A 26,092-nucleotide genomic window follows, 5' to 3' on the forward strand; every position below is an offset into this window, starting at 1 on the left:
ATCAAAATCTCAGAAGAAAAATGGGCAAAACACATAAAAAGAAAGTTCATTTAAAAATGGCCTTTAAACATACTAAAAGATGCTTAATTAGTCTAAGAAAAAAGCAAATTGAAACTAAAAGTCACTTGTAAAAATAGATGGGACAAAAATTTTAATACTAAGTTCGTTAGTTGTGCGGGGAGAAAACTGGCATTCTCACCCAATGTTATTGAAAGTATAAATCACAGCCATCTCTATGTAGGCCAATCTGACAATTCTACTTCTAAGAATCTAAAAATGCCTGCACATACACAAAATGCCTTATGTTCAAGGATACATAATGCAGCAATATTTAAATAGCAAAAAATGGGAACAACCACATGTCCACTAATAGTGGAACTTGTTGAATAGAGTATATCCATGCAGTAGATAATTATGTGATTATAAAAATAAGGCATAATTACATACATTGGAAAGAAACACTCCATTATATACTAAGTTTAAAAAGCAAGGTAAAGAATGGTACGCTACCATTTACATAAAATTAAAAAGGATATACAATATACTTTGAGAAATGGTAGAGTATGTCTTATTGGGCTAATCCTCCTGCAGGTAAAAACTAGGTAAAATATAAAAATCTCTGCTTGAAACCACTGGAAACATATGAAAAGCTGGCAGAACCTGGAGGGAATTCTCCACTTGGAAAGAAGGAATAGCAAGCACTAGCTAACTCTTTTGCTTTCATAGCTTTATTCTTTTTTTTTTTAACTTATGATAGAGAGGGGGGGGGGCAGAGACACAGGCAGAGGGAGAAGCAGGCTCCATGCACCGGGAGCCCGATGTGGGATTCGATCCCGGGTCTCCAGGATCGTGCCCTGGGCCAAAGGCAGGCGCCAAACCGCTGCTCCACCCAGGGATCCCTCATAGCTTTATTCTTGAAGGCAGATCCTGGTTGAGCTACTTGGGAAGGCCAAAAACTTGCCTTATGGAAACAACAAACCAGAAGGCTAAGTTTAGGACAAGGTCATAAACTGGGAAGTAGGGCTGGGAATCCAGGGAAAGAGAGAGCCTAAGAAAGGAAATCCTGAAATCTGCTTATAAATTCTGTCCTAATTTCTTACTCACCCTTGAACTGTATCTTTGAACTGGTAGACTCCAAACAGCCCAGCTAAGGCTAAAAGAACTGAACAAAGATTTAAAAAGGAATCTGAGTTCACCTAAATTAAAACCTTAGCATGCAATTACCATACAGCTAGCAACTGCAGACGGGGATTTATCCCAGAGAAGTTTAAAATTATGTTCACCAAAAACTGGTAAACAAATGTTTATAGTAGCTTTATTTGTAATAGATGAAAACTGTAAACAATGTGGATGTCCTTCAATGAAGAAAGAGCTTTCAGATAAACTGTGGTAACCCATCCCATGGAGTACTGCTAAGCAATAAAAATGAATCAACTATTGATACATGAAACAAACTTGATGAATATCCAGAGGATTATGCTGGGTTAAAAAAAAAATATGAAGAGGTTATATACTGAATGATTCCATTTATGTAACTTTCTTAAAATGACAAAATTATAGAAATGGAGAACAGATTAGTGGTTGTCACGGGTTCAGGAGAGTTTAGGAGTAGGCAGGAATAAAGTAGGCATGGCTATAAGGGCAACAGGAGAGTTCCTTGTGGTGATGGAAATGCTTTATACCTCTGACTAAATTAATGTCAATACTCTGGTGTGATATTGTACTATGGTTTTGTAATGTTACATTGGGGAAAACTGGTAAAGGGTACCCGAGATCTTTCCCTGTTATTTCTTACCACCACATGTGAATCTATAACCATTTCAAAGTTAAAAGAATATGGGATGCTGCTAAGGCCCTATTCATGGATAAATTTATAGCACTAAATTGTCTCGGGAAATAAATTTTAAATCAATGACCTTAGTTGCAATCTTAAGAGGTTAAGGAGTGCAAATTAAATCCAAAGTAAGCAAAAAAAAAAAAAAAGGAGAAAATAATGATCAGCTGAAATCAGTGAAATAGAAACAAAGCAATAGAGGAAAAAAAAAATCAATAAAACCAAAGCTAGTTCTTTTGGAATAGTAATAAAATTAATAATCTTCTAGAAAACCTCCAATAAATCTACATCTATTTTAAATATTTACACCAATATTACAGAGATGGGAAACAGATTAATGGTTGCTAAGGTTAGGAATGTCAGAGGTAAGGAGAAAGGTGTAACTGAGGAATAACATAAGGGAGATCATTGTAGTGATGGAATAATTCTTTATCTTGATTACCGTAGTGGCTACAAAAATCTGCCCACTTACTAAAATACACAGAAGTATATATACTTACATTTAATATCAGATTCTTGGTTTTGATACTGTACTTAAAAATGTAATCACAGGGAAAAACTAGGTGAAGGGTCCATGGGTCCTCTCTATACTACTTTTGCCATTTCCTGGGAATCTACAATTATCTCAAAATTAAAAGCTAACAAGAGTATACTAGCATTTTAACTATCTGGGGTTCAAAACTAGACTCATTAAGCAATTACTACTACCATGGTAAACTTAAAAATTGTTACATATGGATTCTGGGTTTATTTTTTTATTTTTTTTTAAAGCTTTTTTTTTTTTTAAAGATTTTATTTATTTATTCATGAGAATACACAGAGAGGGGAGAGAGGCAGAGACACAGGCAGAGGGAGAGGGAGAAGCAGGCTCCATGCGGGGAACCCGATGCGGGACTCGATCCCAGGTCTCCAGGATCAGGCCCTGGGCTGAAGGTGGTGCTAAACCGCTGAGCCACCCGGGCTGCCCTGGATTCTGGGTTTAATGGACATATAAGACAAAATAAAAACAAGCTCTCTGAAAAACAGAGCATATATATATATTCCATATTTATTATATAAATTAACAGATACATAAAAGATCAATCATGAAGTATATCTGAAAATTCACAGAAAACTGTATATAAATGCAGGGAAGTGCTAGGCCAAACATATGTCCTGAAGTTAATCTTATAAACTCCTAAAAAAAAATAAACTCCTAAAATGAAGGTGAGAGATATGGATAAAGTTTAATTCTGAAACTTGGGGGCCAGATATCTTAAAGATAAATATTATTACCTGGTCATGTATTTTTTAAGGAGTTGGTACTTTGAAGCTTACCATGGTATTAGAAGGATAAATGCATCATCCCTTTCTTTTAAGCAAAACCAAGAAATCTTACTATACCAGGAAGCAACTAAATGATTCTGCAGATTATTTTTAAAAGAGCCAATGCCAAAAATAGTCTACATCTTTAAAATATTTACAGTGTTAAAAATTCAGTGAATTCTGGCAGACATCTCCTAAAATCTATGCTTGCAGGAGTGAATGGATTAAATCTTTTCCTCAGCTTTAAATAAAGTACAAACTGTTTCTTTTCTTTTCTTCTTTTTTTTTTTTTAATACTTAAGAGCAAGGGTTGGAAAGCTACAGCCTGCAGGCTGCCTGTTTTTGTAAATAAAGATTTATCTGAACATAGCAACTACTATTTGTTTATATATGGTCTGTGGCTTCTTGCTACAATGGCAGAGTTGAGTAATTGCAACCACAACTATATAACCCACAGAGCCATATAGGTATTTGCCATTTAGCCCTTTAAAGAAAACTTTGCCTACCTATAGTGTCAAGGAACTCTGCTATGTGACTATGGACAAGAAACTGACTCAAATTTCAGGTTTCTTTTATCTACAAAAGAAAATAACAGTACACACCCCATGTCCAGCAAAGGACTATCTCAGCAAGTCAGAGTTGTCTATACTGTGAGCAATGAAGGTTTAGCCTTTGACCTACTCCTTGGAGGTAACTTAAGCCTTTGGAATATGCTGCCTGATAAATGCGTCTTTGTTTAACTAGGGGCCTGGGACCAGGCAGTGTATGCTGACAATGTAATTCATGTAGGGGCCTTCAGTCACTCCAGATGATCTAAAACAATGTGATTTACAGTGGGGGCCTTGTGACAACAGCTTGACCTCTGAAGGGTCTGGAGAAACCAAGTGACTAAGGTCAGTCATGCAGGCAGCCAGCCATACCAATGTGACTGACCCCAATAAAGACTCTGACCAGGCCTCAAGTAAGTTCCCTTGGTTAGCAATACTGTTATTGTCATGCATCATTGCTGGGAAAAGTAAGCAGCGTCCACATGGAAGAGGACAACTGGAAACTTGTGCCTGGTTTCTCATGGACAGAGTGATTTATTCGTGGATTTTAATGTGCATTTCTTCACCGTAATAAAATATAATCTTGAGTACAACAGCTTTGCTAACCTCTGCAAATTCTAGCAAATCACTACATCTGAGGGTGGCCTTGGGGACTCCTGAACAGCACCTTGTTATATTATGTGGATAAAACATGATAACCTTTGCTAGATATTTAACAGTGGCTGGCTGACATATAACAAAGGCTCAGTACATAACTGGTTGTTATCATCACCAAACCATTAAGCAAGTACTCTGTGAGATAATCTGTGTTACAGGACAGATACCTCTAGCACTTAAAGACTATTTTTAAATGGAGTTCACATTCAGTATGCATTCAACAATTATTTGTGTCACTACTCTGTACCAGCGACTACTCTAGGTGCTAGAGATGAAGTAGTAAGCAAAATGAACAAAAATCCTTGCTTTCATGGAGTTTCACTCTAGCAGGAGGATATAAACATAAATAAGTAAATATTTACAATGTTAAATCATAGTGAATGTGAGAGGGGGAATTAAGAAATTCTAGGAGTGGGACGCCTGGATGGCTCAGTGGTTGAGCATCTGCCTTCGGCTCAGGGCGTGATCCCGGGGTTTGGGATCAAGTCCTGCATCAGGCTCCTTGTGGGGAGCCTGCTTCTCCCTCTGCCTGTGTCTCTGCCTCTCTCTCTCATGAATAAATAAATAAAATCTTAAAAAAAAATTAAAGAAAAAAGAAATGCTAGGAGAAAGGAGAACACTGAAGCTTTAGATTGGATGGCCAGGTAAGTTATCTCTGAGAACATGAAATCTGAGTAAAGATGTGATGGAAGTAAGAGAACTATACTATTTTTAGAAGAACATTACAGGCAGATAAAATGGCAAGGGCAAAGGCCCTGAAGTGGGAGAAAGCCTTGGTATGTTCCAAGAACAGCAAGGAGGCTCTGATGGTGAGAGTGAAAAGAATATGGAGAGTAGTACAAGAGATGAGAAAGAGTACCGCACGTGGTAGTCAAGGCTCTGTCTGGCTTTGAATCTAAATGTCATTACAAACCAATGGACAGTCTGAAGCAGAAGAATAACATTATCTAACTTATGCTGTATTGAGAATAAACTATAAGAGGACAAAATTAGAAGCAGACCTATTAGAAGGTGATTGCAATAATTCAGGCAAGAGATTACATTATCTTGGGCCTGTGTGGTCATTGGGGGTGATGAAAAGTAGAGTTTCTAGACATTATCTGAGATAAAACCTGCAGGCTTCCTTTACAGTCTGGATATGGACTGAGAGAAAAAGTAAGGAGATCTAAGGTTTTGAACCTGAGTAATTATAAAAGGATGGAGTTGTCATTAACAGAAAAAGGGATTATTACAGGAAAAACTGGTCTGTTGTAAGGAGGGGAATATATAACAGAAATTCAGTTTTTAAAAAGTTTTTTACAAATTATTTAATTTTTTATTGAGGTAAAACTGACACACAAATATCACCTTAGTTTTAAGTATACAACATAGTGCTTTGACATTTGTATATACTACAAAATGATCACAGTAGGTCTAATTACCATCTGTCATATACAAAGTGAGTAACTGTATTCCTTATGCCATATATTTATTTTATAACTGGAAGTTTGTATTTTTTGACTCCCTTTATGGATTTTGCCCCATCCCAACCTCCCCCTCCTTTCTGGCAACCATGAATCTGTTTTCTGTATCTTTGAGTCTGGGTTTTGTCTTGATTCCACTTAAAGGTGAGATCATGCAGTATGTTTTTCTCTGTCCAATTTATTTTACTCAGTGCAATGCTGGTAAGTAATACTGCAGTGAACACAGAGATGAGTGTATCTTTCTGATTAAAATTTGTTTTCTTTGTATACTTTGTACAACTTGGTAGTTGAAATACTAAATTGTGTGGTAGTTCTATTTTTAATATTTTGAGGAACTGTCATGCTTTTCTTCCATAGTAGTTGTACCAATTTATACTCCTATAAAGAAAGTTCCTTTTTCTCTACATCTTTACCGGCATGTTATTTCTCATCTTTTGGTTAACAGCCATTCCATCCCTTTGCTTTCAGTCTGTATGTGTCCTCAACTGAAATAAGGTAAGCTGGTAACCTGTATATAGATGTTCCAGAAATTCAGTTTGAACAGTTAAATTTGAGATGTCTAATTGGACATCTAAGTGTCTAAGTGGATCCAGTAGGCAACTAGACATAAAGGTAAGTAGTTCAGAGAAGTAGTTCAGGTTGCAGTTACAAATTTGAGAGTCTTAGTACAGAGATGGCATTTAATGCAATGAGGTTGGATGAGACCATCTAAGGAGCAAATCTAGATAGGAAAGAACACATTGTGGTCTAGGTTCTGGGTCACTCCAATAGATAGAGGTCAGGGAGATCAGGAGAGACCAGCAAAATCAACTGGGAAGTTGCAGACAGAAAGGCAGAAAATAAACCAGGCAATATGTTTACCCTGGAAGTCAGGGTTTCAAGGAAAGTGTGGTCAATTGTGACAAAAAATGATGATGGTTAAGTAAGATTAAGATTGAGATAATGTCCATTAGCTCCAGCAACAAGGAGGTCACTGGAGAGTTTAAGGATAGTTTTGGTTGCGATGAAGGCAAATATCTTTGGAATGGGTTCAAGAAAACCAGAGGAAAGAAACTAGAGATAGTGGATATAGATAAGCCTTCTGAGAAACAGGATGACAGCTGAAAAGAAAAATAGGACTATGGAAACTTTTGTTGTAGTTTTGTTTGATATATATATTTTTATATATTTATCAATATATAAACAGCATGTTTATATATTGATGAGAATGATCCAATAATAAAAGAAGAATTATGGAGTAGTATTTTAAGAGATGGACTTTAACACACAGGTGGAAGGAATAACCTTGGCTAGATCATCTATTGTAATTGAAGAGAAGGTGGAATTTTGGGAGCAGATGCAGGTTAAGGGGGCTAATGTATTGGTAGGGAATTAGGAAGTTCTTTTCCATTTACTTCAATTTTCTTGGTGAAGTAGAAAACTAGATTGGTAGCTGTGAGGATAAATAAGGAGAAATAATGAGAAAGAAGAAAATATGAAATAGTTGCATATGAGTCAGTTAAATTATGCAAAAGGTTAAGACAATCACACACATTTTCTGGCAGGAAACAAGAATAAACTCGATAACCTAATTTTTCCCCAGATCATATGCCAGTGGTATGTTCCACCATCAAGTTTGGTTTAGCTCCAATTTCTATGCCTTCCATATCTGTGGTTAACTGATGTGTGCATTACAGTCCTGGGGCACTAAGATATTCTTAAGCTTCAAAGATCAAATGATACTCAGTACTTTGTGTTTAATGAGGCAGGAAAATATTAACAATTTAGATTTACATAGGTTTGAGACCCACTGCAGGATACAAAAAAAAAAAAAAGGCTAAATACATAATTAAACATCACACTTTCCCAGGCAAAGGATACCTGTTCATAGTGTGCTTGTACAAAGGATCAAACAATATATCCTATGGGCAGAATGATGTGATTCTTTTACTCAATAAAAAGTAGTGACACTTATCACCTGACCATGCTGTTATGATGAATCTCTATTACGACTATTTAGACCAAAAAATAAGAAAATGCAAAAGATTCTCCACAGCACCTTTTCATCCAAGTCTGAACTACTGACAGCACTATTAAGATGAATTTTAGCATCACCACCATTTAGATTAGGAAATAAGAAAATGCAAGATCTCCTAGTACCTTTTCATCCAAGTCTGAACCTTTTACGTTTTCACTGAAGTCTCCCAGCTCTTCACATCCATAGGTCTCATTAGTAACTTTCCCTAAGGAAATGTTTTCTCCTTTGGAATCATGTTTAATTTCATTTGCTGAAAAGAAATAATATTTAACTGTAGAAGCTTTATACAGTGCAACGACTAAATTGTTCAAAGACTGTTCTAAAAATGAGTTAAAATCCAGACTCTTTTTTTTTTTATTTTTATTTATGATAGTCAGAGAGAGAGAGAGAGAGAGAGAGAGAGGCAGAGACACAGGGAGAGGGAGAAGCAGGCTCCATGCACCGGGAGCCCGACGTGGGATTCGATCCCGGGTCTCCAGGATCGCGCCCCGGGCCAAGGCAGGCGCTAAACCGCTGCGCCACCCAGGGATCCCAAAATCCAGACTCTTTTAAAGTCCAATGTGACAAACATAAGTAGTTTTCAGCAAACTATATAATTATTCCTCTTTCTCTTTCAAAGTAACTCCATTATACAGTATAAAAAGAATTGGCACTAGGACAAAATTGAGATATACCAAGATAAATATAAGAATGTTTCTTATGCCCTGCTATGTTCAATATATTTTTAAAACCTTAAAATCAAAATACAATTAACTTTGAAAATATTTCCTGTGAAGTAAAGATCCAGGTATTTAAACTTATGATTAACTGTTAATTATAAAAATTCTTAAAAAGATTCAGATTTAAAATGTGACAAAGCTTTAACATGTATTTCCATTTCAAAATACAGCCACAAAAGTTTCTAAGGTCAATGATCTCTTTTGTAGATAAAACCTAACTAGTTATTTACTAACTAATCAAATGGAAAATTTCTCAAAATCTTATCTGCCAACCAAGCAACTAAAACTGAGGAAAACTGACAAACTGTAAAACATATAGTTAACAGACTCTAAAATGAAGAGCTTCCTATTTAATTCATTTGATTAGGCCTGAATAGAGATATAAAAAGATACTTCAATATTGCATATTTCAAAAAAGTCAAATTTTACCTGCTGATAAAGAAGCACAGATCTCTGACTTCATCAATCCAGGATCCAGTATAGGAAGTTTTCTACTATAAAGCAAACAGAGCTTGAACATTATAACAGATTCTACACAGATCTACTTCTCTAAACATTATATATTACCAGCTTTAATAGCTGGTGAACATCAGCTCAAGTCCTACAAGGATAGAGGTCTTCTGCACTGGAGCTCAGAATGCAGCACACCTAAACAGATTACTCATTTGGTTCTTTAATCACACACATATACCACAATTGTTAGGGAGTGCTGTCATATAAAACTGTTACTCAGAGAGAACCTGATGACATATACCAAGCATTCAAAACAATTTTAAACTATTACACCAGTACGAGCTGATGTTTAACTTCTAAAGTATGTGTATATATATTTTACTGCCAGTGTAAAAGGAAGATAGTTTGAGAACAGTTTGAATCATCTTCTTCTTTTTTTTTTTTTTTTTTTGTAATCTCTGAAGACAACATGTGGTCTAAAGGTCAAGTGTATGAAGATCAGAGCTTGACCAACCTGGTTTCAGATATTGTTCTGCCACTTAACTGTGTCAACTATGGCAATATTATGTAATTCCTTTGAGTCTAACCTAACCGTATCTGTAAAATGGGAATTATCACCTATCCATGAGGTTATTATGAGGATTAAATAAGACAAAATGTTTTTAAAACCAACAGCATAGGCTCAACAAATGAAAACTACATCCATAGGAGCCAATTCAAAAACAAATGGCCAAACATTATTCCATTTTTTTAAAATAAGAAATACATAAATGTACACAGAATAAAATATAATAAACACCATAATCCTACCATTTTTTTTCATTTAATAAGTTAGTTTTATTAAACCTATCCTACAGCTCTACAAATGCCCATTGGTTCAGGATTACTTCCTTCTCAAGAAAGAGAAAAACCAAATAAAACATTTTATAAACATCACTCTTTACAGTCTTTGCAAAATATGAAGTATTTGCTCCCTGACATAAGATCTAGAAACAATCAGAAATATATAGTTTAAAGAATGAGAAGATAATAATACAAACAAAAGACTCCTAATGTACAAATCTCCTCCTCTAATTCTTTTCCTTTTTTATTTAGACTTGTCTCCATTTTAGTATTTCAAAGATCTCTGCAACTCAACATGTTCACATCATGACCAGAACACATCCCCAATCCTTCTTCATATCAGAGAGTTGTAATGCCTTTCTTTCAAATAAGAGGAACCAGGTATCATCCTTAACTCTTACCTCTGATTAACCAATCAGATTAATCAATTTTTCAAGTCCTAAACCTCTCTCAAATACACTCCCATCTCTGTCTGAAATCATTATGTCCTTTGGCAAATCTCCATATGCTCTTAGGATAAAGTTCAAATTCACAATGACTTCCAGTTTATCTAGGATGGTCAGTTTATGCCTGTTGTCCTGGCATATATTATTAAAAATTCCTCTTTTCATTCTCAAAAGTTGCGGCTCAGAAGATAAATTCTATGGTCATCCTATTTGAAAAGCCCTCAATGACTGAGCTTCCCACACATTTTGTAGCTTTATTTCTTGCCATAGGAACTCTAAGCCACCAGACACTATTTCTGTTTCTCAGTTGTGACATGTCTTTCCCTGTGGGTTTTTATATTGGCTATTTCTTCCATCTGTGACAAAATTCTAGGGACGCCTGGATGGCTCAGCAGTTGTGCATCTGTCTTGGGCTCAGGGCGTGATCCCGGGTTTCCCAGACTGAGTCCTGCATCGGGCTCGCTGCGAGGAGCCTGCTTCTCCCTCTGCCTAGGTCTCTGCCTCTCTCTCTGTGTCTCTCATGAATATATAAATAAAATCTTTTTTTAAAAATAATAAATTTATTTTTTATTGGTGTTCAATTTGCCAACATACAGAATAACACCCAGTGCTCATCCCGTCAAGTGCCCCCCTCAGTGCCCGTCACCCATTCACCCCCACCCCCCACCCCCCTCCCCTTCCACCACCCCTAGTTCGTTTCCCAGAGTTAGGAGTCTTTATGCTCTGTCTCCCGTTCTGATATTTCCTACGCATTTCTTCTCCCTTCCCTTCTATTCGCTTTCACTATTATTTATATTCCCCAAATAAATGAGAACATATAATGTTTGTCCTTCTCTGATTGACTTATTTCACTCAGCATAATACCCTCCAGTTCCATCCACATCATGAATATATAAATAAAATCTTTAAAAAAATTCTATTTACTTTTCTTCACCAATTGGCTAATTCCTTTAATGTTCATCTTAAGGTCATTTTGACCAGGAAGTCTTAAATATCTTGTATTTCTCAATATGCAACGTGCAATCATATCTGACTGTACTTGCTTAACTATCTGCCTCTCTTGGTAAATCAAAAGCTCAGTGAGGACAAAGCCTCTGTGTGTCTAGTTGCTCTCCATATACTCAGCACCTAACATTTTCTTGGCCAGACACTAGGGAGACCCAAATGAAGATGCCTCTCTTCTATCTAGGAACTCCTAGTATAAAGAAGTCTTACATACAAGCAGAAAGGATATACTGAGATACATACCAAGGGAACTACTGGAACAAATTACTAGAATAACAGCTCAGAGGAGATCTGAAAGATAACTGAATAAAAAGGGACTTCCAGATAAAGAAACCTATGCAGGGGTACCTGGGTGGCTCAGTCAGTTAAGCATCCACCTTTGGCTCAGGTCATGATCCTGAGGGCCTGGGATTGAGCTCTCCATTGGGCTCCCTGCTCAGTGGGGAATCTGCTTCTCTCTCTCTCTCTGCCCTAGCCCTGTTTGTCCTCTTTCTCTCTCTCGGATAAATAAAACGTTAAAAAAAAAAAAAAAAAGAAAAAGAAACATATGCAAAAGAATTCAAGTACATGACATATCGTGAAAACAGTGAGCTGCTTGTTGTGCTTATCTTTCATTAGCTTTTTGCTCCCCTTTCCTCCTTCCTAAAACCATAGTTGTCAAAGAGAAAGTAGATGTAATCCCCTAAAGAGCCTTAAAAAGACATGCCAAGCAATTTATACTATCTTCAGGAGGCTGAAAGCCACTGAAGCAACGTAGTCGTCACTGGCAGATCAATTTCTATTTCGGAATATCACTATGAAGGAGGATAAACTAAGAGAATTCAGGAAGATTAACCAGAAGCTCATTACAATACTCTAAGAGAAAGATGAATAAGACAGTAGCAGTGAGAACTGAGAGGAAGGAAAAATTGTGAGATATTAAAGTAATAGCATGAATATAATTAAGTGACTCAAACAGAGAAGAACTGAGGGGTGTTTTGCAGTTTCTAATTAACCTGAAAGTTACATCCTCAAATAGGTATAGCTCCATACACATAGGTTATTCTTGCAAGTAAAACAAAACCATAAATAGGTATACCAAGTATATTGCTTTAATTTTAAAGTACTACAATTATTCTGCAAATATTAGTGGCCAAAAGCAGAGAAACATATCCGGATAATTCATTGGCCAGAGGTTGCCTAACCTGATGCCATGGTGTGAAGTGGTAGGTCTCCTGATACTACAAATGATCACTCCATCAAGTACAATACCATATTTTCTGGCAAAGACAAAAACAATGGTTTATGTGGTCCAAAAGAGAAAAAAGTAAAAATCAGAATGGCACTTCTTCATACTGCCCCACCTGCCATTTTATTACTTTTTAAAAGGATTTTATTATTTATTTAAGAGAGAGAGAAAACATAAGTGAAGAGGAGGGCAGGGGGAGAAGAAGAAGCAGACTCCCCACTGAGTAGCAAGCCCCATGTGGGGCTCAATCCTAGGACCCTGAGATAATGACCCGGGCTGAAGCCACCCAGGAACCCCTCTACCATCAACACCTGCCACTTTAAAGAGGAAGAGATAAGAGAGAAAAGAGATCAAAAGTAAATTACTATTCTTTGGCAATCTATAATCAAATTAAAGCCAAAGAAATAACCAAAATGCCACTCTCCCAGCATTCTGTTTTGGGCTGGGGAGACAAACTTTAGAGCATATTACCCTGGGTTCAGATCTTAGCCCTTACTAATAGCTTTGTGTCCTTTGGAAAGTTAAACACTTTGATTTAATTTTAAAGATGGCTAGTTTTAGAGGAACTGAACAGACATTTTTCCAAAGGAGACACACAGATGGCCAATGGACACATGAAAAGATGCTCAATATCACTAATTATCAGAAAAATGCAAATCAAAATCACAATGAAAGATCACTTTACAACTATCAGAATGGTTAAATTAAAAAACACAAGAAATAACAAGTGTTGGTAAGGATGTGGAGAAAAGGAACACTTGTGTGCTGTTGGTAGGAAATTTGTACCAATTTGCACCACAAATTGGTGCAGCCACTGTGGAAAGCAGTATGGAAGTTCCTCAAAAAATTAAAAATAGAACTACCATATGATCCAGTAATGCTAGTGCTGAAAGAAAATGAAAACACTAATATACGCACCTCTATGTTTACTGCAGCATTATTTACATTAGCCAAAATACGGAAGCAAACTAAGTATTCGTTGATAGATTAACGGATAAAGAAGACGTGGTACACACACACACACACACACACACACACACAAATATTACACAGCATTAAAAAAGGATGAACATGCTATTTGCAACAACATGGATGGATTTACAGGGTATCATGTTAAGTGAAATCAGACTGAGAAAGACAAATACTATATGATTTCACTCGTATGTGGAATCTAAAAAACAAACGAATAAACAAAAAGCAGAATCAGGGGCAGCCCGGGTTGCTCAGCGGTTTGGCGCTGCCTTCGGCCCGGGGTGTGGTCCTGGGGACCCGGGATTGAGTCCCACATCAGGCTCCCTGCATGGAATGGGGCCTGCTTCTCCCTCTGCCTGTGTCTGTGCCTCTCTCTCTCTCTCTCATGAATAAATTAAATCTTAAAAAAAAAAAAACCCAGAATCAAATCTATAGAGAATAAATTGATGGCTGACAGAAGGAAGGGGGCGGGGGTTAGGGGAATGGGACAAGTAGGTGAAAGAGAGTAGAAGATATAGGCTTCTGGCTATGGAATGAATAAATCATGGGATTAAAAGGCACAGCATAGGAAATAGTCAGTGATACTGTAATAGTGTTGTATGGTGACAGATGGTTGCTATATTTGTGGTAAGCACAGCTTAAGGTATGGAGATGTTAAGTCACTATGCTGTATATACCTGAAATTTATATAACATTATACGTATAACATTATATGTCAACTATAAAAAATTAAAATAGTAAAATACTTCTGAGGTTGAAACTAAGTGAAATAAATGGCGTATCTAGCACAGGGTAGACACTAAATATCAGTTTTGACAATTGAGTGTAAAATTTTGCACTGTAGAGTATCTCAGACATTCAGTGGAAAAGGAGAATGGAGCAAGTTAAGCATCCTGAAAGATAGCCTACTCTAGAGTCCAAACATACAAGGGGGAGAAAGAATGACCTATGAGTCACTTGAATGACCTTGGTGCCAGGTATTTTTGTGTTTGTGTTAGAAGTTTGTGTTTATTATTACCAGCTTCAAAATGTACAAGGCTCTTTATGTGGTATAACTGATTCTCACTGATCACCAGAATCAATTCTACTGGTGTATCTGGCATCACCTTACTATTCAACATCTATTTGCTTTACAAAGAATGCATTTACTGACTCCACTTATATATATTTAAATCTAGATGCCTGAGGAATAGCCTACTATAGCAGAAATTAAAATTAAAAGTTTAATTCCCTCAGAGTATGAGGGACTGCGCTTGCAGAGGTAAATAACACATGGACATTTCCTAGCCTCAGGAAGTCCAACAATTTAACAGGTAAGAGAGATGTAAATTATACTATCATAAAATCAGTGCCATAAGTGAGGTAGCAAAAGGTGCTATGAGAACAGAAAGGGTTCCTAACTCTGAAAGTCGGGAAAATGCTTCATAATTTGTCCTACACAACCATATTCATATCTACCTTTATCTTCTGCCCACCTTTTCTTCATTATTTTTCTTCCTCCACCAAACCTTTTTCCTTCTTCCCTTTTGTTAAATATAAAATCAATCCAAATTTCAACGATCAGTAGAAATTTTGACTTTTCTAAGATGCCTTTTCATCTCCCTTTTCTAAACTACTAGTATTCTTAGTACTTCAGTTTGTATATTTTTGTTTCAGATACATTGATTTTTCCTCTATGGCTACATAATAATTCCCTTGAATACTTGGCAGATTCTTAAAATCTCAATGATCCATTGCAGATTACTCAACAGAAATTTTAGGATATAATAAAATTGTGATGGAAGTTAATCCTATTTTCTAAGTCCACTTGCTATTACAGACATTCTCAAATCTCCAACCATGTTTATAGGCTAATTCAAAAGTTTTATCAATTTCACAAAATATACATTGCCAAGCTTATCAGTTAAAGTGTTAGTTAGTTCTAACATGTTTCTAATTATTTGGATTTTAATACGGGCTTCACCCACTGTAGAGAACAATGAACAGACATTCTAACATAAACTTAAACATCTTACAAAATCTCCCTAACCAGGTATGAGAACACTTCCCCCAACAACTGAATCAACTTAGCTTTGTCCACCTGTTTTAACAATAAGGCAGTCCAGAGCTTCTGAGCCTAAGCCTCCCATCTTTAATTTCTGTTCCTGTTAAATGCAAACTCAAGTCTAACAGGCTTCAACCTCTTACTGTCTTAGAGTGAGGAAAAAAATAATATATGAACTAGCAACTGGTTGACAAAAGGGATAAATCTGAAATTATATTTTAACCTTCATTTAATTCTGGAACCATTAACAACTCTTTGCACAACTATTAGCAGACCCTCTGGTTACCATATCTCCATTCTTCCCCGTTAAGTTTGTGGTAGCATTGTGCATCATTATAAAACTGGTATTTCTATTGCAGAAAAAAATTTAACTACTGAGGAAATATTCAGTTTCCAAAATTTCAGAAGCAGTATGAAAGAAAAAATCCAATAAAAGTATAACTGGTGCACTTGAAATAAAGAGGAATGAAGTTCAAAGACAATCAGAAAAATTATCTTAAGTAAACGTGATACTGCAAATCAAAATGGTTCATCCCGTCTGGGAAAAACTGACATGTAATTACCAATCCCAAGATAGAAAGTAGGAGAAACAACTGACAGCACAGAAGAGAAGGGGGAAGAAGATGACAACATGGTGGTAGAAGTGGTGGCAGCAGTTGAGAGAGAGGTGATGGAGAATTAGTTTGGCTTCAGACTTTTCCACAACATTCAAAGCCAGAGAGCAGGTAGGAATTATATAATTGTAAAGAGGAAATATGTAAACTGAAAATTTGATACCAATTTTTTTCTTAGACAGGTCATTCTTAGGTTTCCAAGATCTAAAAGAACAGAGCAATTATGAACTCTTTTTGAAAAAAAAAGAAATGCTCTGAAATCTAGCCAACTAGTCAATATTAGAGGAAAGTAAAAGGACTGGTAGTAGGGACTGAATCAATTTAAACACATAACTAAGAATAAGTCTTTGACATTCTCTTCAATAATCTGAATTCCCAATGACACAAGGCTTAACTTTTTTTAAACAAAAAAGTTGGAGGCAAGACTGGGAGAAAAAGCAAAGTGTACTTTGTTACATTCATCTTTCACCTCAGAAGAGCAAGTGCTGCTGTCTGAAGTTAGAATACAATTTTTAAAAGTCATGATAAAATTCAAACTTTTAAATAATCTTTCTTATTAACATTTAAAAACTAATTCCTTTTTTTAAAAAAATATTTTATTTATTTATTTATTTGACAGAGAGAGAGCACAAGCAGGGGAGCAGGAGAGGGAGAAGCAGACTTCCCATTGAACAGTGAGCCCAACTTGGGTCCCAATCCCAGGACTTTGGGGTCATGACCTGAGCCAAAGACATTTAAACAACTGAGCCACCCAGGCACCCCTAGAAACTAATTTCTTGTGATACAGAGTGTATTGTTTTAGCAATCCCCTTTAGTTTTGCTTTAGTTCCCCCCACCACATCAAGAGTTAATAAAAGTAAATGTTTTTACTAAAAAATGGCATGATACAATCTTTCTGAAACAGTATTTACCTACATGCCCAGATGAATACAAATTGTTAGCAATTAATTTGTTATTTGGGGTGGTAGGATTCCTCCTTTTACACTTTTAATGCAATGAACGTGTATCGCTTTTTCAAAATCAGCCATTATACCAAAAAAAAAAAAAAAAAAAAAGGAAAAAAGGACAGAAAACAAACTTCCTGCCCAATCACAGTTCTCTCTACCTTTGGTGGTAGCTCATTGTCAGCATCTTCTTAGCTAACAGATGTTGCTCTTGAATACATGATTTGCTCTAATTTGTATTCCTCAAAGGAAGCATGGTATAATAGTTAAAATCACCTTCAAAAACTACCTTCTACTGAACCCTTACTCCTCACCCAGTGCCATGCTAAAACCAAAATTCTTTCTTTGATTTAACTTGCCTGAACAGGAAGCAAGTATCTTCCCTTTTTACAGATAAGGCAAAGTAATTTGCCTTTAAAGGTCTCATAGCTGATAGGTGGCAAGAAGATTAAAAAACTATAAAAACCATAAAGGTCAAGTAAGAACCACTATTTTTTCCCCCAAAGGACTAATTCACAAGTAAGACAGGCCTAGGATCAAATCCAGATTATGTTATTAGCAGTGTGACCCTGGACAAGTTGACAACCTGTCATCTTATTTTTTCTGTCTTCAAAGTGGGCAGGTTATCAATTCTACCTCATTTTTACATCACTAAAAGTAAATAATAAAACTCTTCATTTCTATTTGGTGATAAGTTACAAGTTCCTGAAACACTAAGAACATCAAGAAGACTACAATATCACAAAAGTAACTGAGTTTTATAAATACCAGAGAGATTTAAGTCATGTAGCAGTGAATCTTAGCAGAAAATGTTTTCATGTTTCCCTGAGTCTGCTTACAAAACATTCTATTATTCAAATATTATATAAATTAGATCTTAAAGAATCATAAAAATTTAGTAAAATATGACATAATATAAAATTTGGACCAACCAGAAAAGATCAAATTCCTGAGCATGAAGGTTATTATGGTTCCATTTAAAATTGCCTCAGGCTAAATCATCATATAAAACCATCACCTTAAAAAGGAGAACCATTAGAAAATGCTATTTTCCTTTGAAAAGTGGTTTAACTTCTGATTCTACTCTCAAGTCCTAAACAGGTCAAACTTTTCTCAGGCTTCTATGTTAACAAATGAATTTTTTTTTATCTAAGAAGGAAGCCACAGAAAATGAGTTAAAATATATAGTTCTTAATAAGTAACATGGCTGAAATAAAAGTATACCCACATATTTGTAATAATTAAAGAAAACAGGAAAATAAATTTACTTTGAAAGCAATATTAGTAATTTAAAAAGCCACTTAAACCATAAAGTTCTGAACGGCTAATCTGCCCCATTATAATTTCTTATATAGAATTGTTTTGACTCTAAGTTTTAGCATAATGACATTTCCAGATCTCAGGAGTAATGTGCTGTACTGCATTTAGTAAATAACTGGGTTTAAAAAAAATAATGGAGCTTCAATGATCACTGAATAAATTAGCAATATGTAAGAGCAGAAAGTGCTTTTGAAACCCCCAACAATAATCTGCACCAAAAGGCATACTTGAACATGCATACCTCAAGTCATCGCTTGGTTCTTTTTTTTCTGGAAGTTCCATGTGCTTAGAGTCTGTTGATTGGTGCTCTTCAGCAACACTGGGTTCCTGGTTTATCATAGGGAACTCTGAAGTAAATGAGAACTCCCCTTCATTGGAGACCCCAAAGAGATCTGGGTCATCTTGAATGACATCAATTAAGAGGACATCATCTTCATATGCTTTAAGAATATCTGGAAACCCCATTTTAATTTCTGAAAAGTTCTTAGTCATATCTCTACCACTTATTTCAGAGGAAACTGATTTGAAAGATTCTTGTTCATTAGAGCAGAAAGCAGGACCTTTCTCTATATACCCACGATCACAAGAAAAAGTATTTCTTTCAACTCTCAGAGAAATAGCTTCCTTATTTGAAATAATACTGCCTGGTTCAGAGATGTAGTTGGATGGTTTATTATCATCACCTTGCTTTAAAAAGCTTGAAGAAATACTACAGGAATTCTTGCAGCCACAGGAGTCAGAATTAGCTTGCACTGGAGTTATGCTATTTTGTATTCTCAAAGATTGAGGTCCTGAAGTTACTGTAGAGACATTTTCTTTATTCCTATTTTGTCTTACCTCTGCTCCAGAGAAGTTGTCAAGAAGTTCTAGGGGACTACATGCTTCTCTCTCTGATGATCTGGCATTTATTTTTTTTTTTCCTGTTTTATTCTTAAGTAACGGAATTTTAAAATTAGTCAGCCGTCCTGTGTTCAGTATTTTAACCAAGTCTGGAACCACAAGGGTTTGTTTAGCAATGCATGCTTTTCGATGAATAGTTTTGCCTATAGAGTTATTTGCTTCCTGGCCATCCTGGGAAGCCACTGTCAAATTAAATTTTGTTAAATTCCCTCTATCTTTTTTTTTACTTCCTGTTAAGTTTTGAGACATATTAGTTAGCTGAGTATCTTCCGTAGTATTAGAAACCACCTCTGACCCACTTCTTGGTTCCTCTGACTTTATCTTTTTATCATCGATTATGGGTTCCTTTGTAATCATTAAAGTAGGTTCCTCTGTAGAGACTAAAGACAAACAATTAGAATCCAATTTTTCTTTACTTGAAGATTCACTGTTTGTTTCTGTTATGGTACTTTGTAATGATAATTTAGAATCAGTTAAGTGAGCTTGATTTGTTTGGTGTTTAGGAAAATCATCTTGCCTAAAACTTTCCCGAGACTCAGGAAGAAAGTTATTTGAATCTGTCAAGGAAGACTTTTTCCAACACTGGGGAGATATTCTAGCACATGAAAAACAAGGCCAAGTTCTTTTACCAGTCATCGGTATTGTTCTGTGACAGCCTAACTTCGATTCTTCAGCTTCATTTCTTAAGTCTTCCCGTGAAGATCCCTTTTCAGTAAGATGGCAATAACTAGGTAATTTCACTATTGAGCTTTGCATCAACTTAAAGTACTCCTCTGGTTCCATGCGTTTAAATCCTAAGGGCTCTGAAGCAGTCTTTGTTTCTTCTTCCAAAAGTGGCTCAATGGTTTTCTGAAACACAGCATTTACATCATGTTCAGGACTTGTTTTTTTTTCTGCTGTTTCTGGAAGACTTACTAAATGATCCATTGGGGAGAATGTATTATGGTTTATTTTTCTCAAAACTTTTAAAGGACTTTTTTTAGCTTCTAAAGTCTCTGTTTCTTTACCCTCAGCACCTGTTTGGTTTTCTTGTAACACCAACTCAGACTTGTTATACACATTAGAGAAGTTCATCTCAATAATCATTTCATCTCCTTTCCCAGACACCTTCATCATTTTCCTGGGTTTTCTATCAACATTGCTCTCCTCTATTAAGTATTTATTTTTTTCATTTTGAAGGCAGGAAAGCAAGCCATTACTTTTACTTTGGTATAAATCAGTTTCTTCAAGCAAAAATTTATTTATTCCCATTAAGTTTTCTTCAGTTTGTAAAAGCTGAGGAGCACTACTTGTGTCACTCTTATCTGCAAGACTCCTAAGGTTTTCTTTCTTTAACTTCGAGGAATTTTCTGATACTTGCACATATCCACCATCAGGTTTATATGAAAGGTTATTTTCATCACTACAACCCTTGGAATGGGGGAAACAACTGCAATCACGTAATTTTAAAGTGGAATTATTTTCCACTCCAGGTGACAAGCTGCTACAAGAATATTTTGGAGTATTCTTGCACAGTTCATCTTGGAATTCAACCTTAATATTTTGTGTAGCCTTACTTTCAGTTATTTTGAGAGGTGGGCCTTCTAAGCTTTTAAGTTTTTTAATTCGAATTCTTCTTCTAATACTTTCTACCAAACCTTCCTGACCCAGAGACTGCAAGAAAGCCATACTTTGAAATTCACTGCACTCCACTGTTTGGAAAGATTCCGAACTGGTTAATGATTCCTTTCTTACCAGGTCAATCCCTGGCTGTGGATCATCACTTGAGGCTTCAGTAACTTTTTTTTCCTTGGCTGATAAAAACATAGAAACCAGAAAAGACTTTATATTGAGAAGAAAAAAGCAGTACCACTTAAAATAAAAAAACTGAAACCATCCACTTTTATTTCCCTTAATAGCGGTATGAGAATACACAACTGTTTTTATACAAAGGACCTAATTCCTGTTAAGGGGCTACACAGAACCCCGCAGCTGAATGACCCCTACACCAGCCTCACCCCAACACTCGCCCAACAAGTCCTAGCAGGAACCCTCTCCCTAATTCTGGCCACGGGCTCCTCCGAGGGCGAGCACCCTCCCGGTCCACCACGTGCAGCGGAAAGGCCCTCGCAAACTCAGGTCAGGCACGAGCGTGGAGCGAAGGGGAGCAGGCCGTGCCGCTTGCTCCGGCGGCCGCTAAGCCCCGCGGCTCTGCCGGGTCCGAAGGACGCCGAGCCCCCAGCCCTCCTCTCGCCGCCTCACGGCAGCCTTCCGGCCCCGCGCCTCACCCGACTTGTCACTTTCCACCTCTTCTCTCCCGGGGGCCCGGGCCACCGTCCTCCTCTTTCGCCTGCTATCCTCGCATCCCCCAGCCTCCGGGCCGCTGCCTCCCGCTTCGCCCGGCCCTGGCCGCCGGCCTCGCTTCTTCGGACCTCGCGCTTCGCCTTCACGCCTGGGGGCCGCCGCCGGGCCCGAGGGCAGTGGCCGCCGCATCGGCCCCGGGCAGCCCGCCCTGCCCGCCGCGGCCCGCCGCACCCGCTCACAGGAGCCCACCCGCCACGCGAAGGCTCCCGGTGCCCGGTGCCAAGCGCCAGCCGGCCTCGGCCCCACAGCACGCGGCCTGTCGCCCGCAGCCGCCGGAGGGCCCAGGCCGGAAGCGGAAGTGGGTCTGCGTGCCGCCGCCGACGCCAACGCCGCCAACGCCGCCAACGCCGCCAACGCCGCCAACGCCGCCAACGCCGCCAACGCCGCCAACGCCGCCAACGCCGCCAACGCCGCCAACGCCGGCTGGACCAGCTGGGCGGGGCCCAATGGGCGAGGGGCTGGGCCGCTGCGCTGCTGGTCTGTGGACGTCCCGGTCGGGGCTGCGGCCCGGGCGCTGTCTTAGGCGACAGCTCGGTGGAACCGCGCAGGGCCTGCTGTGGCCTGCTGTCCCGCCAGCCTGGCTGCTCGCTGGGAACCACGTCCAGTGGTCTCTAACCATCCCGTCTCTGCGGTTCCTGCCTCAGCCTTCTCCGCACATTTACCCGCATACCGTAGAGACGCCTCAAGTCTCGAGGTGCAAACCTGAGCCCACCCTTCCTCCCAGGCTCGCCCTCCCTGTGTCGGGGGCGTGCCACCAGCCACCCAGCTGTCTGAGCCGGGAAGCCAGAGACCACCCGACACGGCTCTGCACTTCATCCACCTCAGCCACAGTCAATCCACCGGCTCGGTTCTGCTTTCTGGGCTCGTCGGCCGCTCTCTGCGCTTTGCTATTATTTTGGCTCAGCCTCTCAGAATCTGACCTATCTAGTGCATCAGCCTCCTAAATTGCATTCGTGCCTCTGTCCTTGTGTAACCGAACCCACGGGAGTTCGCTCCTTGGTGAGTCAGGGTTGGGCTGAAGGAAACGAAGGAAAACTTCGTTTTCAGCAGCAAGGAGACCACTGGGAAGGGCTTCCAGAGCTGTGGCTCCTGGCGGCGGTGGCTGGGTCACTTAGGGTGAGGATGAATACTTAGGGAAGCCCCGTCCTCGTCCTCGTAGGTGGGCCTGGGCACAGGGTCGTGCTCAGGCACGAGCGTGGGGCGAAGGGGAGCAGGCCGTGGCGCTCGCTCATGTCCTCCAACCGCAAGAGGAGCTCCGCCGCCCTGGACGCACGCCGGTCCACACCTTGCAGGTTACGTGAATGAGGCTCCAGCTCCTCGTTGGGCGGAGATCTTAGCATCACAAGGAGGTAAAAGTTGTCCCGATCATTCTACAGGTCGCTGCGTGATCCGCCTGCGCAAGCAGGAGTCCAGGCTCAGGCTCAGACTGGTGTGGCTGGAGGTCATGTCTGGGCAGCTATTATCCTCTGGGGGAGCTTTCGCTTTCATTTGCCTGAGATCAGAGATAAGCTGGAAAGAAGAGCTTAAGGAAAAATGCGGGACAGACGTCAGGGAGTACAAGCATGCGGGCGGTAAAGGTCAGGTCTTGGGGTACAGCCCGTGACAGTTGCACTATTCCGGGGAAGCTTCCACCTGCTGCTGGGCTTTGCCCCACTGGCCTCGCAGGAAAAGAGATCTGGCGAGATCATAAAGCTTGACCCTTCTCGAACCTCCGTTACTCAGAAACTAAAGCTAGCGGAAAGAAATCCAAACTCTTCAGTGTGGTATTTGTGGCTTTTTTTGATGTGGCCACTGAATACTTAACAGATTTTGTCTCTTACACTCACTGTAGGGGAAAAGTTGTGCTTCAGTGGAAAACTGAAGGAGTCACCCTTCTGCATTATCTGCTGATTCTATGGGAGCTATCTTACAACTCTAAGTTTTAAATAAGTGGTAGCAATACAAAAGAATGGTTTGTAGACATGCAAACTCTGCCTTATAGATGTTCAGTTGACTTCCACTCTCACTAGTGGAAGAAGCCAGTTTTGCCTCAATTTGCACATTCTTTTCAATATTCCTATTCCTGATCTATAAATGGTAAGTCCAAAGAATAGACACATTTCAACTGGTATTTACAAAATCTGTCTGATGAGAGAAAGTCGTTAACACATGTTCATCTTTACATCTCTATGAAAGTCATGACTTCTATCTTTTTGGGGGAGGAACTATATTTTAACACCACACATATCCTGCACTTTGTATGCAGTGTCATCATTCCTGTGCATCTCTACATGCTAGTCGTGGAGATTTTTTTTTTTTAATGCTTTTCTACCTGGTGAACTGCATATTCCCCTTCAAGATTCAGTGTGAGAATCACCTCTCAAGGAAGCTTCCCTGCTACGTTTCTTCTTACATATGTATGCATTTGTCTGCATGTGTGTCTTGGGAGCAAGGAGTATCAGATATTCCTGCCTATCTGCTAACACATTGCCTTCAGCTCTTGTGTATCTCTTCCTGGACAGATACAAAAATGCAAAGACTAACAGAAGGTATGTTTTAAAAGAAATGTGATTTTTTTAAAACCCAATGTGTGTGGATATTAAAGGATGGTAGGTGTGATGCACAGATTACTATGGCAGTTTGGATGAGCAATTCAAGAGGACTGTTCTTAGGAGCTTCTAGAAAATACAACTTAGGTAGGGGAGGTTTTTTAGAGGATCTAGAAACTACCCCCTGGCTCTTTCTGCTTATGAAAATCCCCAGCAAAGGGATACCAGTTTAAGAATTACAGAATAGAAAAATCTATTTTAGGGATTTCAGGCTACATTTTCATTCACTTCTGTCTCAGTTTCTCATCTGCAAAATGAAATAATAGGGTCTTGTGAAGGAATCCAAATATGTCACCCCCAAATAGGACTCTTTGACCTATACATTATTTTGAGCTGATGACAATTAGGAAGCAGCAAATACATGATAACCCTTCTCTACCTCTCCACCCTTTCTGCCTGAAGGCAGGATATTAATTCTGCTTTACTGGAGATGACTCTAGACTTTTATCAGCATAGAGATGTCACTAGAGGAATCTATAAATCTTACTCTATTAGTTTCTTCTCATATTTTGATCTTCCTACAGTTTGCCACCTTAGGAAGCCTAAATTTGCTTTCCTTTGTCCTGCCACTTCTAAACAAATTTATTGTTCATTGATGATAGCACCGTATAGGCCAGAGCTCTAAGCCACCACTTTGAGTTACTTTTTGTTGAGGTTTCTCCTGCATGATGTACACTGTATTCATTAAACTGATTTCTCTTGTTAATCTGTCTTTTTGTTAAAGCCCCTTTAACAAATGGAGAACCTAAGATGGGTAGAATTTTGTGTGCAAATATTTGTAAAGCACTTAGAACCTAGCAGATTGTAAACATTAAGTAGATTTGTTAAATGAAAACCTCAATATATCAAAAGAGAGACTCTATATAAATTCTCACATTTACTACCTACAAAATAAACATTGCTACTAAGATCTTAATAAAATAAAAATTCAGGAGCCCAGCTTATTTGGTCTGAATAAAAACAGATGATCCTAAATATAGTTATAGACCCAGGAATTTAAACACTTTTGTGTCCCATAACTATTGAGCAATGCATAAAAGAAAGAGATTAGTAGCATAGGTAGCTGCAAAATCAAGCACTGAATGTTCTGAATAAGAAAATTCTAATCTTTGTTACAGATTTCAAATTCGTCATACCAAACTACTTTCACAGAAAACCTGAGGAGATTAGGTATGTTTATACAAGTTTTCATGGATCTTCTGCTCTCTTCTGTGACACGATTATCATAATTCTTCTATCGAGCTTGATAATTTCTGGAAAGGGCCACCAACACAGTTGTTTACCAACAATGATTCAATCTTCCTAGTGGCAGATCTTACACACTTGGGAGTTCAGAAGATTTGGGATTGGGAGCAGAATATTTACCATACCTTTTGGGTTGCATCTCAGTCCACAGAGTTGGCCCTCTATGAGAGTCTGGGGGTCCATTCTGGTCCCTTCCCTTTTTCTATTAACCCTTTTCCCTTGCCCCTGGATCCTGAACAACACTACTGATCAGCCCTCAAAGTCAGCTAGAGGGTCACTGTTTCTCCAATGTCCTTTGTGTATCCTGGAAAGATGACAGCACAGGCACATCCTCTATAATAATCTACAGCTACAGTTGTGGAATAATGTACAGGACTGGCTACATAATTTGTGGGGCCTGTGCAACTACACAGATCATGTGCCCATGAAGCCAGTCCTATCCTATAGATCCATGATCTACTTCTCCAAACATCTAGTAAACTATCAAACTTATTGAGATATTTATCAGCTTTGACAGTATGAGTTATACTCTGTATCATGCCTGTCCCTGGCCAGTTTGTACTCAAAGCAATTCCATGCCCTTTCTCTGCCTGCTCTGAATCAC

General features: G+C 38.6%; 1 protein-coding gene across 1 annotated transcript in view; it reads right to left on the bottom strand.

Moving 5' to 3' along the window:
* Positions 1-21,784, bottom strand: part of TOPAZ1 (testis and ovary specific TOPAZ 1) — a 76,211-nt gene extending 54,427 nt beyond the window's left edge. The window contains 5 exon segments of the mRNA XM_055321667.1: positions 7,947-8,074; positions 8,973-9,034; positions 18,654-21,105; positions 21,440-21,532; positions 21,535-21,784. Coding sequence (XP_055177642.1) covers positions 7,947-8,074; positions 8,973-9,034; positions 18,654-21,105; positions 21,440-21,532; positions 21,535-21,784 — 2,985 coding nt within the window.
* Between the last annotated feature and the right edge of the window lie 4,308 nt (positions 21,785-26,092).

Source organism: Nyctereutes procyonoides, unplaced genomic scaffold (assembly GCF_905146905.1).
Source record: "Nyctereutes procyonoides isolate TBG_1078 unplaced genomic scaffold, NYPRO_anot_genome, whole genome shotgun sequence".
Taxonomy (NCBI): Eukaryota; Metazoa; Chordata; class Mammalia; order Carnivora; family Canidae; genus Nyctereutes; species Nyctereutes procyonoides.